This window comes from Xenopus tropicalis, chromosome 1 (assembly GCF_000004195.4).
Source record: "Xenopus tropicalis strain Nigerian chromosome 1, UCB_Xtro_10.0, whole genome shotgun sequence".
In the NCBI taxonomy this organism is placed as follows: Eukaryota; Metazoa; Chordata; class Amphibia; order Anura; family Pipidae; genus Xenopus; species Xenopus tropicalis.
In genome coordinates this window covers 205,426,752-205,445,681 of record NC_030677.2, presented here as the reverse complement: position 1 = coordinate 205,445,681, position 18,930 = coordinate 205,426,752, and the positions used below count along the sequence as shown (strand labels likewise).

The window sequence follows — 18,930 nt, the reverse complement described above, 5'->3', positions numbered from 1 at the left end:
TATTTATTCTTTCCAGATTTCAAATGGGGGTCACTGACCCCGGCAGCCAAAAAACTATTGCTCTGTGAGGCTCCATTTTGTTATTGTTACTTTTTATTACTTATATTTCTATTCTGCCCCATTCTTAGACTTATTCTAGTCTCTCATGTAAACCACTGCCTGGTTGTTAGGGAAAATGAGACATTAGCAACCAGAAAGCTTCTGAATAAAAAGCTATCACTGTGTGATATCACTGTCTACAACATACTAAAATGTAATATATAGGTGAAAAACCCCTTTGACTCTCCCAGTCCAATATTGTCTATTTAACATTAATGTAAATGGTTTCATTTAAACATTAACTTATTGCATAGAGCTGCTGCACATCAAATATAAAGCAGCCCCACCCCCTGACACACCCCCTGACATGTCTAATGTGTGAATTGGCCAAACCCCCAGTCTGCCTGGCCCTTCCCAGTTACACCAGCAGCCTCCCAATTCCACCCCATCGATTTCTAAGTAAGCCCCATTTCCTACTGGCCAAACCTGCATTCTTTATAGACAACTTGGCCAAACTACTGTCACCATCTTGCCCCATTATATTGCCTCTGCAGGGGCCCCACGATGCACAGGGACCGTTGCCACTTAGAGACTGTTACTAATAAAATACCCAATTACTAGGCTGACAGTTATGGTGCCGGGGCTGCTGTATGCACAGCTGCAACAAATACAGTCACAGGTCAACTTCCTTAATAGCCGGCATCTTTCAGCTCTTGTTTGTCAGCTGGAGGAAATATGGCCTCCCCCCCATCATTGATTCAGCCCTCCGCCTGCAACCTGTGGAATTTATATTATCCTCCCTGCAAACATGGAGGAGGCAGTTTCGCTTTTTTTTATTTTGTTTGAGGTAAAGACAGCTAGATCAGCCGTAAAGCAGGGCAGGACTGCTGCTTACAATGGGGGGGGGATCAGATAGGATCTGTGCCACTGTGACAGAATGCTCTGTTATACAGATAGCTAGAATCTCAGCCATAAAGCAGGGCAGGACTGCTGCTTACAATGGGGGGGGATCAGATAGGATCTGTGCCACTGTGACAGAATGCTCTGTTATACAGATAGCTAGAATCTCAGCCATAAAGCAGGGCAGGACTGCTGCTTACAATGGGGGGATCAGATAGGATCTGTGCCACTGTGACAGAATGCTCTGTTATACAGATAGCTAGAATCTCAGCCATAAAGCAGGGCAGGACTGCTGCTTACAATGGGGGGGATCAGATAGGATCTGTGCCACTGTGACAGAATGCTCTGTTATACAGATAGCTAGAATCTCAGCCATAAAGCAGGGCAGGACTGCTGCTTACAATGGGGGGATCAGATAGGATCTGTGCCACTGTGACAGAATGCTCTGTTATACAGATAGCTAGAATCTCAGCCATAAAGCAGGGCAGGACTGCTGCTTACAATGGGGATCAGATAGGGTCTGTGCCACTGTGACAGAATGCTCTGTTATACAGATAGCTAGAATCTCAGCCATAAAGCAGGGCAGGACTGCTGCTTACAATGGGGATCAGATAGGGTCTGTGCCACTGTGACAGAATGCTCTGTTATACAGATAGCTAGAATCTCAGCCATAAAGCAGGGCAGGACTGCTGATTACAATGGGGATCAGATAGGATCTGTGCCACTGTGACAGAATGCTCTGTTATACAGATAGCTAGAATCTCAGCCATAAAGCAGGGCAGGACTGCTGCTTACAATGGGGATCAGATAGGGTCTGTGCCACTGTGACAGAATGCTCTGTTATACAGATAGCTAGAATCTCAGCCATAAAGCAGGGCAGGACTGCTGCTTACAATGGGGGGATCAGATAGGATCTGTGCCACTGTGACAGAATGCTCTGTTATACAGATAGCTAGAATCTCAGCCATAAAGCAGGGCAGGACTGCTGCTTACAATGGGGGGATCAGATAGGATCTGTGCCACTGTGACAGAATGCTCTGTTATACAGATAGCTAGAATCTCAGCCATAAAGCAGGGCAGGACTGCTGCTTACAATGGGGGGATCAGATAGGATCTGTGCCACTGTGACAGAATGCTCTGTTATACAGATAGCTAGAATCTCAGCCATAAAGCAGGGCAGGACTGCTGCTTACAATGGGGGGGAATAAATTCACAAGCTGTAAATAGACGACAGTTGCCCTTTAAACGAAGGAGATCCCTGAATTCTGCCCCAGCCGTACAGAGGAGACATTCGCTGCTCCCAGAGTTCAGTGAGTCCATGCTAGTGACACGCTCGCCTCCCCACAATGGAAGGAAAGGGTGTAGAATGGAGCGCGGCGCTGCTGACCCCGCCATTGTTCCCGGGCCAGGAGAAAGCTTCCTCCAGACAAGCAGCGGCCACACACGACTCTCCAGCCAGGAGTCAGGCCAATGTCACGTTGCTGTTGTGCGGCACAGCCGGCCATTCACACATACCTGCGGCACGGCACGTAGGCGGGGGCCGCTCCTGCTGGAACGCGCTCCATTGTACGGAAATAAACATGGAATAAGGAGAATACAAAATAACATTTATTCCCACAATAACTGTGCAAGTGGCTCCCAGAACAATATGGGAGATGGGGGGGGTCGTATCTACTAGTGTAGGTGTAGCTGACCCCCCCCAGCTGTGAGGGCCCATTAGGAACCCAATGACCCCTCTGATCCCCCCTCCTTATATTAAAGGGGTTGTTGACATTTCAGTTCACTTTTAGTATGATGTAAAGAGTAATAGACAATTCTAAGACAATTTGCAATTGGTCTTCATTTTTTATCATTTGTAATTTTTTAGTTATTTCATTGTTTAGTTCTGCAGATCTTCAGTCTGGAGCTTCAACAGTTATTTGGTTGCTAGGGTCCAAGCTACTTTACAACCAGGGAGTGGTTTGGCTGGGAGACTGTTATATGAATAGGAGAGGGGCTGAATATTAAAGAAAGTTACAAAAAGTAACAATAACCAATAACGATAAAACGGTAGCCTCACAGAGCGATAGGTTTTTGGTTGCCGGGGTCAGTGACCCCCATATAAAAACTGCAAAGAGCTGGAAGATGGCGGCAAATAGTTCAAAAACTATAACAAATAAACAATGAAGACCAATTGAAAAGTTGCTTAGAATTGGCCATTCTGTAACATACTAAATGTTAGTTTACCCCTTTAGTATTGCACACTGGGGGAGAGGGAAGGCAGTGGGGTGGGGCACCCCTATAGCGCTGGTGCAGTGGGGGGTGCAGAGGCAGGGGGGGCCCATGGGTAGTGGGGGTGGGTTGGGGCAGGGAATCCAAAGACAATGCTTTGGGTCAGTTTGGGAGAGGAGGCAGGCAGGGTGGGGTGCAGGGGGGCCCATGGGGGTGCATGGTAGGGGCCCCTGATGCTACACATAACCCACCCAGCCGCCAGTTACAGGGAAGCAGAATGCAGCTCTATAGCTGCCAGTACTATATATATATATACACTACTCTGTCCCTTTCTCGGCCCTGCAGGTTCTGACTTTTGAAACAAAGTAGCAACACTTTCAGTTCCAGCCCCAACGTTCCTTACTTGCAGGTGCTGATGGGAACCGTCGGGCTGACTCCCCTGATGTTACAAAACCAAACTGAAACTGGGTTTCGCTTCCCCTTTAATGCGCTGCAGGCGGGTACTGAGTCGGAATGCAGCTGTGGCGCTGTGTGCTGAGAGGGTACTGAGTCGGAATGCAGCTGTGGCGCTGTGTGCTGAGAAGCTCCTGACTGTGTAAGTGCGGCTTCTTCCCACATCCTCCTCCTCCTCTCTCTGATAAGGAGCCATCGGGCCCTCCAACACCAAAGCAGCCAGGGGCCTGTAATTAGGGTGTCTGCCCGCTGAGGTGTGAGCGCTGAGTGGCACCCGTAACTGCCATCCTACACTGGGTTCCCCTTCATTCCCAAAGTGGCATATAATTTGGGTCAGGCAGAAATCCCACAAAGACCTAATAGGTTGGGCAGACTGGGTGAGACCCATACTGAGTGCTGGCAGAATGCCCACTCCATGTACCACACAGTGCCAGCTCCCAGCTGTGCCCCCAGTCACTGACAGTACTGGATATCGCCCTAACCCCACTGCTGCTACTGGGGGATTCCCTCCTGAAATGGGGGTTTCTGCCTTAGAAAATAAAATGTATGTAATTAAAGTCACTAAGTTTGCCCAGGAGCAGTAACCCATAGCAACCAATAAAATGTTTGCTTTGAAACAGGTGACCAGTAAATCCAACCTGCTGATTGGTTGCTATGGGTTTGTGCTCCTGGGCAAACTTAGTGCCTCTTATTACATGGGGGACACATGGCTGCTTCCATCAACCCCCCAGAGTGAGAGTTGGGCACTTCCAAAGTCAGGTGGGGGTTATGTGCCCACAGCGCCGCCAGCCTGCCCGGGCCCCCACAGTGCCCCCAGCCTGCCCGGGCCCCCACAGTGCCCCCAGCCTGCCCGGGCCCCCACAGCGCCCCCAGCCTGCCCGGGCCCCCACAGCGCCCCCAGCCTGCCCGGGCCCCCACAGCGCCCCCAGCCTGCCCGGGCCCCCACAACGCCCCCAGCCTGCCCAGGCCCCCACAGCGCCCCCAGCCTGCCCGGGCCCCCACAGCGCCCCCAGCCTGCCCGGGCCCCCACAGCACGTTGGACACATCTCATGAACACAATGTCCCAGTGTCGCTCTATCCAGTTGCTACAGGGCTGAATGGGAGCCGTACCTGGCGACGGCAGACAGGAAGCCGGCGGCACAGAAGTGCGAGTTATTGTGATTTGCGCTATTTATAAAGCCGGAGAGGATGCTCCGCTAGGAAAGAGAGCCGCTAGGACTTTCCTCGCCCGGGGATTCATTGATGGGACAGGAAACGCTTCCCCAGCATTATTTCCTCCCCCTCGGGGCACCATCACATGGGGGAAGCAATTGGCAGAGAAAGTCCCGGCTGGAGTTCCCACAGACTGGGGACGGGGGGGGCAATGGGAAATACTGGGAATATTAGCACCGAGGCAGTCGGAACCAGGGGTGACAATAACAGCCGGATCCGTTCCTCTATCCCACTGCCGTCAAGGATTTCCCTGTTGCTTTAGAGAAGGCAATGAGGGATGCTGGGAAATGTAGTCCCCATGTTGATGGCCCCAGACTGGTTTAAACTGGGAAGTAAATGGTCATCAAGTCTGCCCAAAGGGGGTCTATAGGAGACTCAGGGGCCAAACCTATGGGGCCCTAGACTTTCTAAGAAGGCCTAATACTCCTACAGGGGTCCTACCAGCAAAAAGCCCAAGTAAAAATGAATGCAATGCCCACAGTACCCTAAATACAACATGTGGCCCCTTAATGTTAAACTGCAATTCCCAGCGTCCCCTAGCAGCACTAGGGCCTCCCAATCAGTACTGAGCCTAAGCCTTTTGTATGTGGCCCCCCTGGACAGAAACACCCCCAGGCTTGTACAGTAAGGCTGTTATGGATGGGGCATTTATATGCACCCCAGCAGCTAATTAAGGTTTCTCTTTATCATCTGGATATTGTGCTGCCAACTCTCTGGGGTCCCATAGGTGTCCTGTCTCACCCAGGGGCCCCACCATTACTGTGACAATGCTCTTGCCCCCCCCCCCCCCCCGGGGGCCAATGTGCCCGCAAAAATAGCCCTTACTACCCCACAGAAAAGCCTGAAGCTTCCAGATTCAGATTGCTTTAAAGCCCCATAGAGAGTAGCTTTAGTGACCCCGTGTGGTGATTATGTGAAATACAGGCAGGATGAATTCATTATGGCAAGTGAGGACAGCACATTCTTAGAGGGATTAGCACCCAGTATTTAGGTGCCTCCTTACGGGCGGGCAAGCCCTCGATAATGGAACGACTCTTTCCCTTTCCTACATATGGAACAAGGTGTTCCGCATAAGGACTACCACTGTGCATATCTGGGTTCATATGTTGCTATACACTATAGCATAGTAATTTTACGGTATCTCTCTGTACAGGCTATGAGCAAACTTAGGGGGCTGTTCCTGCTGAATTGTGCTTAGTACAGGGGAATCCCTATGTGCCATAGTTTTATGGTATCTCTCTGTACAGGCTATGAGCAAACTTAGGGGGCTGTCCCTGCTGAATTGTGCTTAGTACAGGGGAATCCCTATGTGCCATAGTTTTATGGTATCTCTCTGTACAGGCTATGAGCAAACTTAGGGGGCTGTCCCTGCTGAATTGTGCTTAGTACAGGGGAATCCCTATGTGCCATAGTTTTATGGTATCTCTCTGTACAGGCTATGAGCAAACTTAGGGGGCTGTTCCTGCTGAATTGTGCTTAGTACAGGGGAATCCCTATGTGCCATAGTTTTATGGTATCTCTCTGTACAGGCTATGAGCAACCTTAGGGGTCTGTTCCTGCTGAATTGTGCTTAGTACAGGGGAATCCCTATGTGCCATAGTTTTATGGTATCTCTCTGTACAGGCTATGAGCAAACTTAGGGGTCTGTTCCTGCTGAATTGTGCTTAGTACAGGGGAATCCCTATGCTGCCATAGTTTTATGGTATCTCTCTGTACAGGCTATGAGCAAACTTAGCGGTCTGTTCCTGCTGAATTGTGCTTAGTACAGGGGAATCCCTATGTGCCATAGTTTTATGGTATCTCTCTGTACAGGCTATGAGCAAACTTAGGGGGCTGTTCCTGCTGAATTGTGCTTAGTACAGGGGGATCCCTATGCTGCCATAGTTTTATGGTATCTCTCTGTACAGGCTACCTGGTCCAACAGGTGGGGGGGGGTTAACCCTAAAAGATCTGAAACTCCTGCCTAGTTTGTAGGACGTAGGAGAGCCCTGCAATAGAATTATATTATTACACACAGTGTTTGGGATTAGCCAGTTACATAAGGAGAGAAAAGAGGATTCAGCAAGTTGAACATACAGCGAATATCCCACAGCAGGTAGGTACACCTGTAGGTACACCTGGGTGCAAGAATGAATGGATCAAATTGCTAAAACTGCCTATGGTAGGGGGGTGGCAAGGTACAGCATCGGCACAGACAGAGCATTTTGATGGCGCAAGGGCACCACCTAGTGGCAGTAGCTAAATATTGCAGGTGAAATGGTTCCATTATATTCCCAACATCTGTATAGACGTTTCTGCTTAGCATCTGAGCAGCGTAACCCCCAACCCAGCGGCCTCTCCCACATGGTTCCCCAATGCCAGTCTGACACTGTATAGGGGATTTGCAGTATTACTGTGGAACTACACTTCCCAGCATTCCCAGAGAACAGCAAGTTAGAAGTCCTCAGATTGGACATACAGACCCACCCTCTACACTAGAAATCCTGCCCCCTCTCCCTGGTCTGAGTGGTGGAGGTAAGTAGAAGGGGGCCTCTTGTGCTCAGTAGGCCCTCCTGCAGAGGCGCCATATAGCTGCCGGCAGGGGTAGATATAGGCACTGCCACGGGGCAAAAGATCCATAATTACTGGTTACAATAACAGTTCGGCTCACCTGTAACTTAACCTTGTTGTATGTTATTATAGAAAGTCCTATTCCTATCAACTTTGCAATTGGTCTTCATTATTTATTTTTTATAGTTATTTGCCATTATCTTTTACATCTTTCCAGCTTTTAAAACCCCGGCAGCAAAACAACTATTGCTCCATGAGGCTACAATTTTATTATTGTTACTTTTTATTCCTTATCTTTCTACTCAGGCTCTCTCCTATTCATAATTCAGTCTCTCGTTCAAACCACTGCCTGGTTGCTAAGGTAATCAGGCCCTAGCAACCAGATAGTTGCTGAAATAACAATATAAAGAGCTGCAGAACCAAAAGCTAAATGACTGAAAAACCCCAAACAATAAAAAATGAAAACCAATTGCAAATCATCGCAGAATATCAATGTTTATGTCAAGCTTAAAGTAAAGCCCCCATTAAGCTCTATAGGAATAATGAATAACCGTGCTGGGTCTGGGCAGCCAATTGTTTCAGAAAACTGATGCCTATCAAATGTTGCTAATATCATGAATGTGCAACACTAGCGCCCCCCGGAGTTTTGTCTGGGTGTGGGCCACCTCAAATTACTGATGCAGGGGGAGTCTCTTGACACTTCTCTGCTCAGCTCTACTGCCCCTGTCACAAACAGGCAATGCACCGTATTGATAAAAACAGTTTAAATGTATTTCTTGTACAAAGATCTAGAATTGTGTAAGATTTAACATGAGACACAAAGGGACTGGAATCAGGCAAAAGTCACAGCAAATGGTAGCAGCATGGCAGATCCTGCCCCAAAGTACAAATACAAAGGAAAGGGATGTTTTGCACTCACAATAAGCAATAGCCCTTCTATTGTACAGTGCTGTGGAATATGTCGGCGCTTTACAAATAAATAATATTAATAATAGGCCATGAAGTAATAGGAGAAACTGAGGATGACTTTCCCTGATAACTGATAATCTCAGAATATCCACTAGGGGGAGCCAGATATCAACAAGATCCACACACAGACCCTTCAGTACAGTGAAATTCAGCAGTGAGATGGTTAATACACAGTGGTCCCCATGTTTTCCCCCCGTTCCCACACACCCACAGATATACAGTCACTTCCCAAAGGCCCAGGCCAATCAATGGCATAAATAGGCCTTACAGTTCCTCATGGGCTGGTAACTACAGAAGGATGGGAAGCCAAATAAGCAATAAATGACCTCCAGGGCATTATGGGTAAATAAGTCATTTCCTGTCTGTGAGCCTCTCACCCCTTTTTCTAAGGAGCCTATTTCAGTTTATCCCTATCCAGGGCAGCGGCCCAATGGTGCCTATATTTAAAAAAACAAAAGTTCTCCCAACACACCGGCAGAAGTGTGTGTGTGTGTGTGTGTGTGTGTGTGTGTGTGTGTGTGTGTGTGTGTGTGTGTGTGTGTGTGTGTGTGTGTGTGTGTGTGTGTGTGTGTGTGTGTGTGTGTGTGTGTGTGTGTGTGTGTGTGTGTGTGTGTGTGTGTGTGTGTGTGTGTGTGTGTGTGTGTGTGTGTGTGTGTGTGTGTGTGTGTGTGTGTGTGTGTGTGTGTGTGTGTGTGTGTGTGTGTGTGTGTGTGTTAGCCGCAGACTTCCTGTGCCTATTGGTAGCTGCAGACTTCCTGTGCCTATTGGTAGCCGCAGACTTCCTGTGCCTATTGGTAGCTGCAGACTTCCTGTGCCTATTGGTAGCTGCAGACTTCCTGTGCTGTGCCTATTGGTAGCTGCAGACTTCCTGTGTCTATTGGTAGTTGTAGACCTTGCTTAGCTAAGAATAGCCATGTGGCTCCCAAAATTCAAAGCCCAGTACACTGAGAAAGCCTGAGTTGGGCAGAGCCTGTTTGTACCTTTGGCCCCTGAATAAAGACTCCAGACCCCAGGAAGGGTTAAATTCTGGGACCAATCCAATGTAAGCACCACCTACCTGCCATGTGGGAAGTACTTTCTCTATGTCGTTCAAGTTTATGTCGTCTCCTTCTACTCGTTTCCCTTTTCCAAACCTGCGGCACAGAGAAGCCATAAGTGTGATTCCACAAGCTAGCAAGCCACACGTATGTGCACACACACGCTCACAAACATACAACCACACAGACACCCCCAACCCCTTCCCAAACACACACAAGTTTTCCTATTGAAGCACACACTCAACACCGTGTAAGCCATTCTCTCAGCCCGATTGGCCACAAGCTTCCTTATCAGCTCCCATAGCCCTCCTGCTGTGTTATAATCTGCTAACAAGATGACACACAGGAGTGCGGCCTCACAGTTGGAAGTTGGGGGGTCATTATCCTTCAGACAGACACACACACAGATCTAGGGGCCCCAACACTTACCCATCTCGGTCTATCTGAGGCGGGGGGTGCTTGGGGCTGTTCCGCTGTCTCAGCTGAAGTTGCGTGAAGTCCAGTTTTTCTGGCTGCAAATCCCAAGTGGCGCCACTAACGAAGGAGAGACACTAATTAGACAGGACTATTATTAACAATATACAGACTGGATCTGATCGGTGGAAACACCTATTTGCTGATCACTGATCCAGCACACCCTGGATTGATTGTAAGCTCTTGTGAACTGGAAATGCTATACTTCCTATACTCAGCTTGTGATTTACACAAGTGCCAATCATACAGCAGAGAGGGTTCCCTTCCTCAGCACCCACCAGTGTATTTGGCCAAAGGGGCCCAACAATACACAATAAAGGGGAAAAATAACAGCAGTAATGAAACTGCTTACATATACATACATATATACAAACATACATATATACAATATAAATAAAACCCTGTATAAATCTCTACAGCACGTAAGGTGGGCAGATTCTGCAATATCCCCCCACAGACTGAGCTCTGTATAACTGAAACCCCTCTATCCTTTTAACTGCAGCCTGTGTCTCCGGCTTACAGATAAGGAGGTGTCCATCATACAGGTGGGTTTAATTTGTGACTGATGTGTGTGAATTGGGAATTTATACCTTATAGACTCCACAGTACTCGCTGCCCAGATATCCGTGCCCAGCATGTCCAGGGGCCCCTCTTTGTTACCATTCTGTAGGCAAAAATATTAAAAAAAAAAAAAAACTTTAGCACAAAACAAGGGAAAAAATGCTTTTTGTGATTCCATTCTATTTTGCAGGGCTGAAGAGCTTACAATTTAATCTGGCATTTTGGAGGAAGCTCACATCTCCCTACGGGCGGCACCCAGGCACGTGCGTGTTGGGCAGCTTGGACCCATTTCCCCATGTGTTTAGCTCTATAAAAGGAAACGTCCAATCAGAATGGGTGTAACATCCATTCTGATTGGACACTGCCACTTGGTTAATGATTGTATTGACATTTGTAAGTGATTTGCAGTAAAATACAATCCAGATGAGACGTTGGCACATCTCAGCCAATGACCTGCCCACATTTTGCTTTAAATCCTTTTGCTAGAGCCAAACAGCAGGCAGACTTGGGGCGGGGGAGCCCATACAGCACTATGGAATGAAAGATGGCCGCCCCGTAGCTAACACAGCGGCAGGCAGCACACAGCGATTTGGCACTAGAATGCCCCCCCTCCTAGCCGTTACTTACATTTCCCTTCAGCTTCTTTAATTCTCATTAATTGTGTATATTCTGTACAGAGGGGAATCTCTGGGGGTGCCATTAATAGCCTGGGCTCGCATTGCTTAATAGGCTTAAAGCCAAACCCCCCGCCTTAATTGGTTTCTAATTAGAAAGAAGAACAGTGACGGCTGGAGAGGAGACCTGTGCTCGCAGCTATGTATTTCTTTATGGAACCCAGATGTGCCAGAAAGTGCCGTGCTGCCCAACTGTGTCCATAGAGAGGGGCGATTATCTACTACTCTACATGTTTGGGGGCCATGATGATCTCAAACCAAAAGGGGTGAGTGGAGCCCCCGAGCAGGCTATGAGGACAGATGGCAAAGGGGCATGTCCCATAACATTCATAAACTGTCATTAGGTTGTGCTGGGAGTCAAAATGGGCTCTGGCCCTGGCACTTTAAGTACACAGAGGCGCAAATAGCCCCCCCACCAGGTCAGGCCTGGGATACAAAATAGCCCCTGGCATTACAAGTAAATGGCACCTATGGCACCTTACAGCAGCCCCTCTGGCATTTGCCAGAACCCACAGATTGCCAGTCCGGGCCTGGTGTTGGTAATGGCCAAATAGGCCACTAGGGGGCGCCGATAGTCACATGAATTCTGTATGCTCCTACTGCTTGTATCTGCTCTATATAAAGGACAGAAGCAGACTATACGTATGAATGTAGAGGATCTATTGGGACAAGATAAGGAATCCAAGCAAATAAGTGGAAAAGGAGAAACTGAATGGGAAATGGCACTGTAGGGGTTTCTGGATAACAGAACCCATGATGTTGCATTTACAGTATTATAGAGAGGTATGACTAACTAACTGCATGTTCCGTAGGGTTCCAGCCCCGGCCTTGGGGAGGAAACAATGGTGATTTTACCAGCACAGGACACACGTGAGTAGGCATACGCACCGCTGCCACGGGAGAGAATCAAGGCCACGGCGACAAAAGCTCAGGCAGGCGAAGGCTCGGTGCGCACTGATCCATGGATATTTAAAGGACAAGGTGTAATAGGGGAATAAGTTGCTTAGAGTTACAATATGTGGGGAGTTTAAGCAGATTGTGTTTTTCCCTTTTTACAGAGAAAAGGGAATCATTTAACCATGAAATAAACCCAATAGGGCTGTTCTGCCCCCAATAAGGGGTAATTATATCTTAGTTGGGATCAAGTACAGGTACTGTTTTATTATTACAGAGAAAAGGGAATCATTTAACCATTAAATAAACCCAATAGGGCTGTTCTGCCCCAATAAGGGGTAATTATATCTTAGTTGGGATCAAGTACAGGTACTGTTTTATTATTACAGAGAAAAGGGAATCATTTAACCATTAAATAACCCAATAGGGCTGTTCTGCCCCCAATAAGGGGTAATTATATCTTAGTTGGGATCAAGTACAGGTACTGTTTTATTATTACAGAGAAAAGGGAATGATTTAACCATGAAATAAACCCAATAGGGCTGTTCTGCCCCAATAAGGGGTAATTATATCTTAAGGTGGCCATACACGAGCAGATCCGCTCGCTTGGCGCCCCGATATCCCCACCTACGGGTGGGCGATATCGGGGACCATTTAGGTAAAAAAAATAATAATCCGATCGTTTGGCCCTGGGGCCAGACGATCGGATTATGTGGGCGGCAATGGGGCAGTCGGATCGGGGACCGCATCAACGAGCCGATGCGGTCCCCGATCCGACCAGATTTTCTAACCTGGCCGATCGAGATCTGGCCAATTTCAGGCCAGATATCGGTCGGCCAGGCCGATCTGCTCTCCCCATACACGGGCCAATTAGCTGCCGAATCGGTCCAAGGGACCGATATCGGCAGCTATAGTCGGCCCGTGTATGGCCACCTTTAGTTGGGATCAAGTACAGGTACTGTTTTATTATTACAGAGAAAAGGGAATCATTTAAACATTAAATAAACCCAATAGGGCTGTTCTGCCCCCAATAAGGGGTAATTATATCTTAGTTGGGATCAAGTACAGGTACTGTTTTATTATTACAGAGAAAAGGGAATCATTTAACCATGAAATAAACCCAATAGGGCTGTTCTGCCCCCAATAAGGGGTAATTATATCTTAGTTGGGATCAAGTACAGGTACTGTTTTATTATTACAGAGAAAAGGGAATCATTTAACCATGAAATAAACCCAATAGGGCTGTTCTGCCCCCAATAAGGGGTAATTATATCTTAGTTGGGATCAAGTACAGGTACTGTTTTATTATTACAGAGAAAAAGGGAATCATTTTTAAAAATGTGAATTATTTGATTAAAATGGAGTCTATGGGAGATGGCCTTTCTGTAATTCGGAACTTTCTGGATAATGGGTTTCCGGATAAGGGGTCCGATACCTGTATCTATATTCCAGTCTCTCATTCAAACCACTCCCTGGTTGCTAAGGTAATTTGGACCCTAGTAACCAGTAAACTACTGAAACTCCAAAAAAGTAAAATACCTAAAAAAAGACCAATTGCGGAATGGCTCAGAATAGCCCTACTAAAACCCTGCTAAAAGGTGAAGAACCCCTTCAATGTCAGACGCAGCACAGAGGGGAGTGAAACTGCACAACTAATTCATGTATTATTTGGGGGGGCTAGTTTCTGCCCCCCATGCCACGTGTCCTGCTGTGCAATGTACCTTTCCACTGTGACTCAATGGGACTTACTGGCAGGGAGACGCATAGCGCTGGGTGCCAGCTGGATACAGTGAGTAGGGGAAAAGCTGTGTAAATGTGAGTGCAGCCTTGGGTATGAACTGCTGGCAGGACTCTAACACAATGTACAACACAACTCCATGCAATGAGATACACAATACCACTGTGTTCTGCTGTCACTGCCCAAACCCTGAGCTTCCACCCCCAAGTGCAGAACTGAAACATGGAGGGCAGATAGCGGCAACCTCTGCACTGGGCTGAGCTGCCATACTGCTTGTATGAGGAGATGATTAACTGTTTGTTATAGAGAACAAATGCAATTGCTCCATTTATATACAGAATTAAGGTGATGATTTATTCTTACAGATATCCGTTTGACAAAACCAGTACAGTTGGGAATCCTGTGATCCAGAAAGCACCAATATCTAGAAACATTCCCTTTTGACTTTTTTACAGGGGAAGTTGACCTTTAAATAAACTTATAGCAATGGGCCCATTCTAACAACTTTTTTTTTAAAGGTTTATTTTTTCCTTTTATTAGTAACACAATAAAATATTAACATAAATAAACAGGTTACATATGTGGATATGGATGGTTGGTACATGGTTCCTTTTCACAATTCAGGTTAATTACACAGGTCTATAGTATCAGATACAATTCTGCTGCATGGTGTTGGGGTGGACGAGGTTCCGTTTTAGGCGGTAAGAGACCCATTTGATTCGACCCAAATTTTTTCAAATTTCCCTTGTGCCCCCTGGTCTCGTAAGTTAGTTTTATAAGGGGTAGGGCAGCGTGGATACACTATTGCCCATCCACCTCATTATGATTGCTTTTTTGGCATAAAATGTGAGGGATCTGAATCTTATTCTGGCAGCATTGGTGGGGAGTATGTCCCCCACCATGCCTAGGAGGCAGGTTGCTGGGTTGGTTACATTAGGTAGCGCTAGTTCTGTTGAGATAGTGTCCATCACAGTGGTCCAGAACTGCGCAATGGGGGGGGGGGCAGCTCCAGATTAGGTGTATGAAGTCCACTTGGGGGGATTTGCACCTTGGGCAGCAGTTATTTGGCACTTTGCCGAACCTATAGAGTTTTGTGGGTGTAATGCACAATTGGTGCAGGACCTTGTATTGGATTAGCCTATCCCGTAGGGAGATAAGGAACTCATAAACGCTTTCTGTAGCTTCCTCCCAGTGCTCTATTGTTAAACTGGGGATTGCGGTGGTCCACAGGTTGCGGGCACGCTCAAATGGTTTGACATTTGTTGCCAGGAGGTGTGCGTATATTCTGGATAGGAGCTTTTTTTGTTTGGGGTTGATATAGTGTTGTTTCTAGGTTCAACGAGACCAGGGTTGGGGTTAGGGTTTGGAACTGCGCCTGGAAGGCGTGTCTGAGCTGTAGATATCTGAATAGGTGCAGGTGCACTTGGGACGCCTCCCCTCGCAGTTCTATTCTAACAACTTTTAGTGCATTCAGTTGTACTATGGAGGTATGGAACCTGTTATCCAGAAAGCTCTGAATTACAGGGAGGCCATCTCACAAAGTCAATTTTAATCAAACAATTCACATAATTCATGATTTCCTCTTTCTCTGTAATAATAAAACAGTGACTTGTACTTGATGGTAACTATGCTGTATTTATCCATATTGATGGCAGAACAACCCTATTGGGTTTATTTAATGTTTCTATTATTTTTAGTAGACTTAAGGTACAGAGATCCAAATTACAGAAAGATCCCTTATCCGGAAACCCCAGGTCCCAAGCATTCCAGATAACTAATCCCTTACCTGTAGTGTAGCGGTAGATATACTGTATATCTGTGCAGCCTGTGCAGAGGGGCTGGGGAAGCCACGGATCTGGGTTTAACTAACATGATAATACACAAAGATTCAAGGTGGATAATAAAAGGCTGTATATTTCCCCCCTACCTGGCTGTAGGTGGGTTCTCTGTTCCTTGGGGAGGTCCGGTTCTCTTCCAATCGTTCAGTACATTCCACGGTCCACTGCAAGAAAAGGCACAGAATGTGAGCTAATATTTATTAATGAGCATTAATGAACATTGTGTTGATTTCAAGTTTAAAGATGGGTGCAGTTAGTACTGCACCCCCCCCCTCCCCAGCTGTGTAAGTCACTAAATGCAACACTGCAGCTGGAACGCTCCCTGCCGCCAATCAATAGCAGCGCAGATCAATAGGGCAGCACCGACATACTAAATCAGCGGTGCGATGTACGGGCAGATGGACGCTCTTGCAATGGCACAGCAATCACACCGCCTCCCACTTATTCATTGTATGGAAACCTCACACAGACACAAACAGGGGCACAAAACAAAGATACACAGGACAGCTGGCTTGTTGGGCAGAATGGGCATCAGTGGAACAATGGTTAGATATTTTCTGTATACACAGCTTGTAGCCCCCCAACTGTTACTGAACTGGACCTTCCCACTGACAGGCAAGGATATGATGCATATGTATGCTTATGGCACACAGGCCCTTTAGGGTAAGAACCCACGGAGCGAGTTACTAGCTCCAAAATGGAAAGCCCTTTGCATCGATTCGGTTTCCGAAGTCGTGCAAAGTTTCCTCCTGCAAGCAACTTCACGTGACTTGGGAAACCGAAGCAATGCGAAGGGCTTTTCACCGCCGACTTCTATTATTGCTGATAGAAAGCCATTTTGGAGCTGTTTGTTGCCCACGATAGCGGAGGTCTTTTACGGGCAACAAACTCGCTCTATGGGTTCTTACCCGTAGGGTGATTCCCAATGGAGAGATTTAGTCGCCCATGATAGATCTCTGCTACTGCAAGTGACTAACTAATCTCTCCAAAAGGCCTTTCCACCACAAACAATACAAATCGCTGGTAGAAAGGACTACGCATCGCTTTAGCTTTCCAAAGTCGCGGGAAGTTGCCTGCTATTTGTATTGTTGAAGGTGTAAAAGGCCTTTTGGAGAGATTAGTCACTTGCGGTGGCAGAGATCTATCACGGGCGACTAAATCTATCCATGGTACATCAGCCTTAGATTACAGACAATAAAGTTGATCTCCTCTGGTTTCCATTTACTTGAAAAGCAAAAGTGCCACCTAAGGGTGACTAAAGGTGGCCATAAAGGTAAGATTCACTCGTTTGGGGAGTTCAACAAATGAGCAGATCTTCTACAGATATGCCCACCTAAAGGCTAATTTGATCATTTGGCCCTAGGGCCAATTACAACGGTGGGCATAGGCGACATCAGACCGAGGATCTCATCAACAAGCCAATGCAATCTGATGGAAAATCAAACCTGCCCGATATAGATTTGGCCAATTTTAGGCCAGATGTCGGTCGGGTAGGCCTGGGGTATGGGGTGCCCATACATGGGCAGATAAGCTGCAGTCTGAAGGACCCCAATCGGCAGCTGATATCTGTCCGTGTGTGGCCAGTCAATAAGTAGTATTGACAGTCACTTCCAAAGCATCTAGTGCCCCCATCCATGCACACATCAGTCACGGGTACCCTTGCTCTCTCCCCTTGAAAATCTTCTACATTAGTACTGAGCACCCCAGGGCACCAAAACAGAGCTGTTGTACAAGCTTCTCAGCCCTCCACTGGGCCCCGTGTGAAGCCTTATGGAGCCTGACATGGGCCAAGAGGAAGCACCAAGTGATGCCCATAAAGTTCCATAATGCTCAGTCAGTGTTCTCACCTGTGATACATTCGACTGGGTCTTATCACTCTCTCCGTCCCCTTCAGTCTTGTCCGTAAGCAGCCCCTGGACCTGGTACTCCAGCACATAGCTATCAATGAACCTCTCCAGCTCCTCGATTTCCAGGGAACGGCTACTCCCCGCCTCTGAGGATGCCGATGCCACCGACGAGCTCTCCATTACTTGCGCACGATTGGCTGAAGGGCAGAAAACAGAGAAGAGTCTAAATATATGTATATAATCACTATATACAGAATAAAAACTTGTGCATCCTTGCAAACTTAGTGCTTTTTATTACATGTGAAAGTTGCTCCACCATTAGCCTTAAGGTTATTTGTTAAACCTCCTCCCCCACCCCCAAGAATTTTAGTGCCCAGGGGTTAATTCTGCACCAGGACTACCCCCATTCAGTTTCTGACAGGTATACTGGGGCTGATGGCCCCATAAGCAGCCAAAAGGCCAACCCAATGCCCCACCTGACAGATATGTTATCAGGGCTTGGTAAGGTGGCCATACACGGACTATTTGGTGCCACGGGCCATACAAGCAGATTATGCCTGCGTATGGCCACCTTTCAATTGTTCCATTTGTAAACCCTGGCTAACTGAATGTTCAGTACAGCAGGACATGAAGACTTGCAACTCCACTTTACTTCCTTCCTTGTACCAACAAGATCTTGGGACTATTGGTTTGACTGGCCCACAAGTGGCGATACCAGCCCAGCCCAGCCCAGACAATTCACCAGATTAGTGAAAATAAGCACAATAAGCAAAATAAGAACCAAATCTGGGCATATATGGCCATGATCAGATCTGATTCAGTAGGGCCAGACAATCTCCATATGGGGCTGCAGATATATTCCTCTCCCATCTGTCTCCAGTGGCCCCCATGTAATCAGATCACTGGTTCTGGAGCTAAACAATTGGATCAGCCAATCTTAACCCACCACCTGGCAACTTCAACAAGCACCCCCACCAAACAATAACAACCAATCACCCAATATATTACAGCTGGGTGAGGAACATAAAGCTTATTTCAGATGGAAACTGCTCGAGTCTGAAATCTGGGGCTGAAATTGGAAATCCTGTCCAATTTTTGGTAAGCTGCACCCCTATTTAGGCTCCCATAAAAAAACAAGGATAGTAATGAGGTTCTTATTGGTTGGGGGTCTCAGGATAACAGAGATAATTGGCATCTTGCAACAGGAGAATTGGGTTATGGAATAACAAAAGCAAAGGCCACAGGGCACATGGGGGGGACATGCTGATAAGGGAACTATCAGTCACAGATGCCATTATATAGAGGCACACAGGCAGCTAAGTGACCCATCATGGCCCTCTGGCTAAAAGCCACCTACATCAGTACTGGGACATGGTTCTGTGGGGGGAAGGGGAGGCAAGCCCCCTGGTGTAATCCCTGACACTGCTAGCACTCACTATATAAGAAACAATGGCCGATGACAGTCTAAAAGCAATGACAGACAGGGTGCTTTCAATTGTGACCCATCCCCATAGCCATCGCCCTGCCTGGGCA

General features: G+C 47.2%; 1 protein-coding gene across 1 annotated transcript in view; it reads right to left on the bottom strand.

The window, feature by feature from the left end:
* ctif (CBP80/20-dependent translation initiation factor) overlaps positions 1-18,930 on the bottom strand; it is a gene marked incomplete in the record, with an annotated part of 115,302 nt that overhangs the window by 77,230 nt on the left and 19,142 nt on the right. The window contains 6 exon segments of the mRNA NM_001078866.1: positions 6,646-6,655; positions 9,391-9,467; positions 9,801-9,905; positions 10,436-10,509; positions 15,640-15,714; positions 17,398-17,594. Of these exon segments, the coding sequence (NP_001072334.1) occupies positions 6,646-6,655; positions 9,391-9,467; positions 9,801-9,905; positions 10,436-10,509; positions 15,640-15,714; positions 17,398-17,577 (521 nt within the window).